This window comes from Oryzias melastigma, linkage group LG12 (assembly GCF_002922805.2).
Source record: "Oryzias melastigma strain HK-1 linkage group LG12, ASM292280v2, whole genome shotgun sequence".
Taxonomy (NCBI): domain Eukaryota; kingdom Metazoa; phylum Chordata; class Actinopteri; order Beloniformes; family Adrianichthyidae; genus Oryzias; species Oryzias melastigma.
Genome location: NC_050523.1, coordinates 12,161,687 through 12,171,181, shown reverse-complemented (window position 1 = coordinate 12,171,181; position 9,495 = coordinate 12,161,687). Strand labels below are relative to the sequence as shown.

Here is a 9,495-nt window from a genome sequence, read left to right as displayed (position 1 = left end):
TCTTTTCTGAGATGTTTTTTACATTTTGATTTCTAAAATATTATTGTCTCCTAAAATGTATAGGGTATTCTTTAATTATATATTTTTTGGCTTTTTAAATTGTCATTATGGTCTTTAAAATGTTTTTGCATCAAATGATTTGTTGATTGCACTTCAGGGCCACCGTACTTTCAATCCCTGAAATCATAACATAAAACTACAAATATATTTAAAAATTCAAGAAAAGGATACAATTTCTATAAAAAATGTCTTTTCAACACAAGTTTTTTAGGTGAACATGTTTGAAATCACAACTAATAAATGACTTAGTTTTAATGTTAATTTGATGACAAACATAATTACATTTTCGGTGTTTTCAGGACGGGACATGATGAGCTCCACCCTGCCAGGTTACCCGCCCCACATCCCCTCCCCAGCCCAGTCGGGATACTCCTCCTCCGCCATCACAGGCATGGTGGCAGGTAAGATATATGACCAAAAAAATGTCAAATAAAATAACAGTGGCCAACGGATGAGTCAGGCCCAGATTAAGGCAGTGGGGGGGTGAGAGCAGGAAGGGAAAAAGAGAGGCTTGGATGGAGGCTTGTAGATTAACAGTGAGACAGGCTGAGTTAATCAGTAGCCTTGCCAGGTCTGCGAGCCGTGTGTGCGGTGGTGCTCGCGGGCGCACTCGGGCCCCAGGGATACAGGGAACAGGCTGGGGGTTCCGCCCTGCTGCCCACACCCCCCACCCAGACACCTCTGACCACATATCGCCATGGGAACCAGGGGGCCCAGGAGGGAGTTGCAGGGGTGGGCGGGAAGGGATGCAAAGTCTGAACGTAGTCTTTCTGGCAGTTATGTGTGTGTGTTGTATGTGTCAAGATGTTTGCATGTGACAACAGTATGTGTGTGTGTGTGTGTGTGCACGCGGTGTGCCTTTTTTTATTTGAAGTCTGCCCTCCGAAGCGCGAAATGAGAGGGTCTGATTTATTATTTTTCTGGTGGGATCGCTGTGAGGAGAGCGTTGATACACAATTACTGAGCGAAAGGGTGTGTGTGTGTACGTGTGCACGAGTTTGGGGGTAGAACTGAGAGGAGGAGGAGGAGGTGGGGAGCTCAGGGATTCATTCCAGCCAACATAATTACCAATTAGATATTGGAATGTTTAAAAAAAAAAGAGACACATCAAGAAAAGAGGAGGATGAAGAAGCAGGAAGTGCAGGACGGAGAAAGGAGGAAGAGGGCATTTCAAAGGGCACGGACTGAAGGATGATGGGAGTGGACGAGCGCTGGAAAAAGAGGGCGTAGAGGCTGTATGCACGCACCACTGGGCTGAGGGATTTTACCCTCAGCTATCCACCTGCACAGCAGATTAATGGTTTACATGCTGCACTAACCGCTGGTGAATTATGAGCTCAGGCTGAGCAGATGCTGGCAAACCGCTCCACTCTGCAGGGCACGACTCAACTCTGCCTTTTTAGCGGCAAATTTCTTCACAAATGTGATCGATACAGTTAAGATTTTTTATTTCTTTTATTGTTGCAGCAGGTGCAGACTACTCGGGTCAGTCCTACAGTCACTCGCCCTACACCTCCTACAGCGAAGCCTGGAGGTTCACCAACTCCAGCATTCTGGGTGAGATTCCAACTGCTACTCGAAGGCATTTTGCTGTTTCAAAGCTCAAAAGTGACCTCAGCCGTAAAAACAAAATAAAAATAAATAAATAAATTAACGTGCCGAAGTTCAATGAGGTTTTCTGCGAACTATGAAGGACTCACTTCTCCTGACCTTGTGATTGTCAAACATTTGAGTGTGACTGCAGGAAACAGAGCAAGCAGCTTCAGTCACACGTGCTGCACTGTTTACCTGAGGAGAAACATGGTAATGAGGCAGAATCGGCTTTTGCTTCAAACAATTTTAATTTAGGCTGATGTTATTCCACAAAAACTCATGGAAATTCATACTGGCCGCACATATGCACATTTAAATGCTGTTAATGGTTCTGTGTAATTACCTAATCTGGTCCGAGCGGCCAAGAAAAAAGTTCAGCACGTATTTAGGTAATTATGTGTGATTAGTCACTTTTTAAAATTGATTTTATTTGGTAGAAACTCTAATTGTTCTTTTATAAGAGCACAAAAAAGTAGATAAACAACAAAAATAAAATGATTTTGAATTTCTGCTACACTTAGTATTAAATGTAATACTTTATTGACTGATGTTGATAAAATAAATATGAGTAACCAAAAACCAACAAATCAATAGATTGAAATAAAGAGATATTTTCTTTTTAGTTTTAGCATATATTCTGATTTTCAGGCTTTGCTTCCTCAGATTCCATTTTTGGCTTATTTAGCTAATGTGTTACAATAAATTTTATTGACATCAAAAGTAAATTTAGGGCAACTTTTGTAAGAAAAAAAGTGCAGGAGTGGGTTTTTGTTTGAATAAAGAAATACTCTGTTACGGCTAGAGTTCATGAACCCAAATGTTGAGAAGGCTTGGATGCAGAAGGATAAATCAGATACTTTTAATGGAAAAAGTACAGAATAACCTGACAAAGAAAACCTAGAAATTCACAAACGCTTCAACACAGAGACATAAACCAAGAGAACTTAAATAGGCAAACAACAAAATGAACTGATAGGATGCAGGTGTGAACTCCTCCAGCAGGAACCACAGGAAGTGGGTCGGGCAGCAAGGAGGAGCCACAGAAAACTGCACAAAACAAGACAGAGAAAAGGGAACTCAACACACAGAACATGTCATACTCAAACACTGTTTTGATCTTCTTTTATTTATATGTCATCTATCACAAGAAAAATGCAACAAAAACACACTAAAAACACCAAAAACTTTCATTGGATTGAGTTTCACAATAAAAGTCCTGCTCTACCATCTTCTCCATCTCCCCCGCAGGATCTCCATACTACTACAGCTCGGCCTCCCGCACAGGTCCTCCTTCTGCAGCCGCCTACGACCACCTCTAGTGTCTGCCGTCTCCACGGCGACAGGACGGAAAGGCCTTTCATCGACGGACACTTGAATTTGGACCAAGATCTCTACTGAACCAGGAACATCATCTTTCCTCCGCTGGTCATCCACTGTTCATTTGTCCGTACCAGGGCGACTCCGACCCGTTTACAAGTCCTTCCTGAACCGATGACATCCCCCTGCTGATGTTGTGTTACAGTGTCGTGCAGTTTTAGCCAAAGACTTTTATTTTCTGGTGCATTTTCAACTTGACTCCACTGACAGAAGAAATAAGGATATGCAACTTTGCTGACTTTTGTGTTTACATTTATCTTTTTTTATATATATTGTTTTAGACATTTGCATTATAAATCAACTTCTCTTCTTGATCTTCATCTGCTTCCAAATCAAGTTTGTGATTTATGTTTAAAGGTTTGAGTGTCTGCTGCAGGAGGGTTAGAGAACTTCACTAAATGAAACAAAAAAGAACTGTAAATGGCCCAAAAATGATAATAAATGATCCTTTTCAACATGTACATAATGTAAATCAGTTTTTAGCTTATGGGGGGTGAGGGAGGTTGCAAGGGGGCAATTGAGGCTTGAACTTTTTTTTTTTTTTTTGCTTAAAATACAGTTTGTTAATGTCATGCGGATGTTCTGATGTTTGATAAAAAAAATTAAATCAAAATAAAAATGTTACTATTTTTTCTTATGCTGTTATTAATATTATTGCAGATGTAAATATGGAATTTCTAAAGAATTATTTTAATTAAAGCATGACAAACTGATGATGTTCCTATTGATTATTTTTATTGTTATTATTATTATTATTGAGCATGGTGCTTAACCTGAGACTTTACCTATTTTTGCGCTTCTCAGCATTCTAAAAGGACGCACTCAATGATCCTGAAAAAGCGCGCATCTGTCTAATTTCTTTTTCCTTTTTTTAATTTTTATTATTTTCTGCATCATGTAGTTTTATTTGCAATCATTTCGCCCCTCTTTGCGGTCCCATTACCGCAGCGCGTTAACGAGGCCACGGTTCGGTGGTGCCGCGGCCCACCTGGTGCCTGCGCGCGCGCAGGACGCAGCGAGGAGACGTTTGGCGCGCGTGGCGCATGATGGACAGTCTGCAGCACATGAAGCTGAGCTTTGGAATTGACTTTGTGTTTTTCTGAAAACACAAAAATGTAACAATAATTAGTATTTTAGAGAAAAAAATATTTATTTCAAGCCAAATGTAGGGAAATAATAATATTTTGTTTTTAAGTCATATTTTTTTAAGCTTTTTACAATTTAATTTTCCAATTTATATAAAAAAACTTGATTTAACTTGATTTTTTTTTTAAATTCAGGTCAAACAATTTTCAGTTGTATAAAAAAACTCTCCTCCAAGTCCCCATCAGCCATCTTCATTATCCGTTTTGTACCGGTGAAGATCAGATCACCCACCTGCACTATGTACAAGCAGCCAAGCCGTGTAACCTTCAAACAATAGCTCCATTTCATCTCATTGTTGTCCAGGAGGCCCTGCCCACTCCAGACAGCCCATCAGCAGAGCCAGTTGATGGGCTTCATGTCTGTCCTTGGTCAGGCATGAAGGAATGCGCACATCCATGCGCATTCACGAGCAGCTTTCAAGTTGTGTCACAAGCATGAGGAACAAAGTGAACCTTATCCAGAGAAATATGTTAAGCAAACGTTAAACATTAACGCTTCAGCTATAGGAGAGCTCAGAAGAAAGCACCCTGGTGTGCACAAAAGCTGCAGCAGAAAAAAAACTTCTCTCTGTCTCTCTTTGGGCCTATTAGTGAGGAGGATTCGGGCCACAGTGCTTCTGGTAATGAGCCCGGCAGCACAATACAGGCAACGGGCCGGAACAGCTGAGGGCAGACAAAGCTGGCAGGATGGAGCGACCAGGACTTAGGTTCAACACAGATACATACTAACAGAGTGTGTGAGGCAGAATGTGTATCTACTGTAAGAGTGTGTTTGTGTGTACTATTATGAGGACAAACCCAAAAGACAGTATGAGGGGCCGCTGGAGAGATTCCTGCCAGAAAGGCAACAGAGGAGTGTGTGGCAATGAGAGGGATGACGGGTTGGGGTTGTCCTCCGCCAGTCATCTGGAAAGTTCTCCACTTATCTCTGGGTCCAAAATGCAGGCCAGGCAATTGAGGTCTGCAAATAAGTATTATGTGGGCTGACAGAATTTGTCCTTCCAAATGAGCTGCAGCACCGTTACTGTGAATGGCTGCACTGCTGCAGCGTCCCCGCCTGTTTCAGGCCTTTTTTTGGCTCCCAAGAAGACACAGATTGTGAATCGGAAGTGTCTGGATTTACAGGAGAGGATCAGGATTTTTGCACTGACTCTTCACTGATGTTTGCAGCTCAGATTAAAAGATTTATAGTGAATTTGAAGCTCACAAACTCTAATTTTCAACCATTTCTAGACATTTGAGTGTATTTAAAACTAGACTTTTCTGACATTGCAACTTATTTTACACAATAATCAGCTGCTTGGATGTTTTATAATCTATCTTCCTCTTCACAAAACATTGCAAATCCATTTTTAAAGGCTAAGCAAAAGAATCCCACAATCCATAATTGATTGTTTTGTTATGTCAAGATGGAAGTGCTCTTCTTAAAGGAGCATTTTAAGCATAAAATAATTTAAAAGCAGTTGAAATCATCAATTTTCAAACAAATCTCTAGTTTATTTAAGAAAATTTAGCCAAATTTGACACAAAATCCTATTTTTACATTAATATTACCAAGAAAAATCCAGTAACTGAGATATATACTATAATTCTAACTGCAATATTTTTATATGTTCAGCATCACAACCCACTATAATCACTATTTTTTATTTTTTTCAGAATGCAAAAACTAATAAACAGGTGTGTGGTTTTACATAGCTGCTTCCTTACCGATAAATGTGCAAGCATAGCCTTCTTTTTCTGTATTTTTCAGATTTTAAAATGAATATTTAAGCTTTTTTTTCCCCCACACGTAAACTTGATTTTTCAAAAGGAAAAGCTTTGTGCTTAAATGACATAAACTGGAGTTTAGTTTTGCTTCCATTTGTTTCTGGTTGAATTTAAACAGACTTGACATCTAGTGAGGGCAGACATTAATGTTCTGTTTATGCTTTAAGGAGGAAAAAGTCCAAAAGAACCTTTAGAAAAAGAAAAAAGTTTGTCTTTTAATGTGAATAAATAATAAAACGTTTGATCCTATGATTTGCCTTCTTTATAACTACAATAGATTTAGAAATGTGTTGATTTATTTGTCATGTTTATCCTACAGAAAGAAGCTGAAACAGCCCAATCAAAGACCAATAAAAAAGACCCGAGAACACCTGAGGGAACTTCAGATGATGGTACCTCTCATATTTCAAGAAGCCATCCAATCTCCCCCACCTTTTACTATAAAGCTCCTGAACAAATGTGCCAGTCAAACAGAGCAAAGTGGTCAAACAGAGAGTGTTTCTGTGCTGGAACAGGCAGGTGCCCTGTGTCAGAGCGGCCCATTAAACAACACACAGAGCCTGAAGGCAGGAAGCTACTGTTGACTGGGAGACATCAAGAAAAACGCACCTTTCAAAGCACTCACACACACAGTCATGGTTACACACACACACAGCAAGGTGGATAAAATCTTTCAGGTATCAGGTACTGCCCCCAGGGAGAGAGGTGACCTGCAGCCACAGAAGAAGTCAAACACATAAGTGACAAATACTTCATTCAGCGTTTCGTATCAAAAAGAAGCTTTGCACACCAATCCTTTTAGTTATGGAGGAATTTTACACAATCTCACAGATTGTTTTTTCGTGCATTAATATGTGCAAAGCTTTGTTTATAATCTTCTGCAGCTGAATCTGGACATTTTTTTGCTGACTCCTGCTGGGTTTGACATCAAAATGACAAGGTTTTTAAGGAAACTTGAAAGGGAAAAGTGTGGTTGGCATGGTTACTGTAAGAATCCTCAGAAATAAAAGAAGAAAAATGAATGAACAGTAGTCCAAATTACTCCTCCTCCACCCTTGTGCTTTACTGATGTGAGAGGTTTGTGCAGTTAATTTTTTAAACACATTTGGTGAAATTGAAGATTTGACTTTAGTCTGGTGCTTTACTTGTTCAAATCTCTTAACCTTTCAGTTTTGGTTCATTTTAGCTAAACAGTTTTACTCTTATGTTTGCTTGTTTATAAAGTTTTTTAGGTTTCTGCCATGTTATCTTCTCCATCTGGTTTTTCTACAAAACCACTTTATTTGTCACCTTTATCAAGATAACATCATCAACAAAAATGATGGATCTCTAAATGGCGTTACAACAAAATCCACACTTTTAAGCAACAAATGTTGCAGCTAAATTGCAAGGGAACACAGGAATCATTGATCAAAAATCCTACAGGATGTCCTTTAATTTTTCTGATGACACTAAGGCAGGGGGGCCAAAATCCATAACACACCTTAGGGTTGATGAACAAACAGAATAAACATTTAGTGAATACTCTAAAAAAAATTAAACTTTAAAAGCGTAACTTTTTAACATAATTATGAACTACATATCAGCGATAATGCTAGTGTGAATGCTGTAAGTTGAATTTGGCCACTAGGGATACTGAAATTGATTGCTAAAGTCACTAAAGCTAATAGCTTAAAATGCTAAAGCTGATAACCATCTAAAATATTAGCTAGATGCCAAATTAGCCAAAAAAAAAGAAAACAAACAAAAAAAAAAACACTTAGGTTAGTCAAAAAGCTAGCATGTAGCTGAAAAATTAGCTAAACTTCAAAATAGCCTATAATACTGAAAAAGCCTAAATTTGCCAAAAAAAAGCTTGCAGGAAGTTGAATTATTAGCTAAACTACAAAATGGACACAAAAAAGCCTAAATTAGCCAAAACAGCTAGCATGTAGCTGAAATATTAGCTAAACCATAAAAAACACCCTGAAAAACTAAAAAAAAAACGTCTAAATTAGCCAAAACGTTAGCATTTAGCAGAAATATTAGCTAAATTTCAAAATAGACTAAAAAAATCTTGGTAAATGTTAAATTAGTCCAAAAAGCTAGCAGAGTGACAATTTAAAAACTTTAAAACCGTCTTTTTAGCATAATTATGAATAAAAAAAAAAGGCAGGAATATTATTCCAGAATAAATCAACTAAAACATTAAATAACTTTCAATATTTTACTCTCCATGATATTTTTTTGTCAAATTTATAGAAGTTAGAAATAAGCGCATGACAACATCAGGCCATTAATAACAATAAAAAGAAATGATCTGGAGGGCCGGATGTGGCCTCCGGGCCTTGACTGTGACACATGTGCATTAGAGTTTGCATATTTATTCGCCAAGGATCAAAAGTTACTCGGAAAGGAGGAAAACAAACAGCAGACTCCTCCACAGTTAGAACGACGGACCGAGATAAGATGGAGCAGATTAGTCCACAAACATTCTGTCTCCATTGGAGATGCTGCGTTTAACCCGTGAAGCTCTGACTCCAAGGTCCCGCCCGGTCTGTTTGTCCTGCAAGCAGAGTCTGCGCCTGAGGAGTGTTGTTACAGGTAGCAGTGTACGAGTGGGTGAGCTGAGAGGAGAGGGCAGAAAGAGGTCACGCGTTGAAATGCCCTTAAGCAAGGCACTTGTGAGAGGAATTTCCAACTCTAGATTCTTATTTGGAGTGTTTAAGTAAATGAAAATGTCTGACTGTTAGAAAAGCTGCATAAATAAATGCTAATTTTTAATGTGTTTGATTTATTTTAAGCAAATATATATATATATATTGTTTACTTTTACAAAAAAAAAAGACTTGTGGAAGGCAAAAACTTGAGAAACCTCAAGGACCCTCAACAGTGAAGGACTCATTACTGCAACAGCAAAGAGAAACCGAGACGGAAAGAGGATCATCAGGTGAGACAGGAAGAATATTTTTTCCAGTCGGAGAAGTCAAGTATTGGAGCAGATGACACGTAAAAAGAACCAACTAGAGCGTGCAAGGCGCTAGCTGCAGCAGGAGGATAATCGTGGCTGTTTACAGTACATCATGTGTTAGCAGGAAGTGTTTTTTGTGACTTTAATGGAACCAGTCGGTGAGGAAGCGGAGCAGCACAATGTAAAAACGAGCGGGGGGGAGCAGAAGAATTGACCTGTCGAGGGTCTGTTTTAGACAAGCCACTAATGATTACAACTTGAGGTCTTGCCTTTTTAATTACCCACCCAGGCCTGACTGAGCTGCACAAAGCTCCAGAATGGAGTGGAGCAAATGGAACAAAAACAGGCCACTTCCTTGGGACGGATGCCCTCTGAACCCAGGAGCTTATGCAGCCCCTGCTGCTCTGGCCGGTCATTATCGTTGTTGGAGAGGAGGAGAGCGATGGCACGGGGGATAAACAAGGCCACCACCACTGCAGGAGTCATGGTCTGCAGGCCATGTGAGAAGAGCTTCCTCCTGAGAGCTCCTCTCACCGTCAAACCTGCGCCTTCACTGCTGGAAATATTTCAGTCATTGCTGTTTTTTTTTTTTTTTTTTTT

At 39.4% G+C, this 9,495-nt stretch overlaps 1 protein-coding gene across 4 annotated transcripts in view; it reads left to right on the top strand.

Annotated features, from left to right (window-relative positions):
* The window catches only part of pax8 (paired box 8), an 11,238-nt gene extending 7,495 nt beyond the window's left edge, over positions 1-3,743 (top strand). For 3 of the 4 annotated variants that reach the window (XM_036214583.1, XM_024298609.2, XM_036214582.1), the window contains 2 exons: positions 360-461; positions 1,528-1,827. In XM_036214583.1, the coding sequence (XP_036070476.1) occupies positions 360-461; positions 1,528-1,709 (284 nt within the window). In that variant the 3' untranslated portion in view covers positions 1,710-1,827. Of the gene's footprint in view, positions 1-359; positions 462-1,527; positions 1,828-2,901 lie in introns of those variants that run through there. The other variant, XM_024298608.2, reaches the window with a different exon arrangement.
* Positions 3,744-9,495: the final 5,752 nt, after the last annotated feature.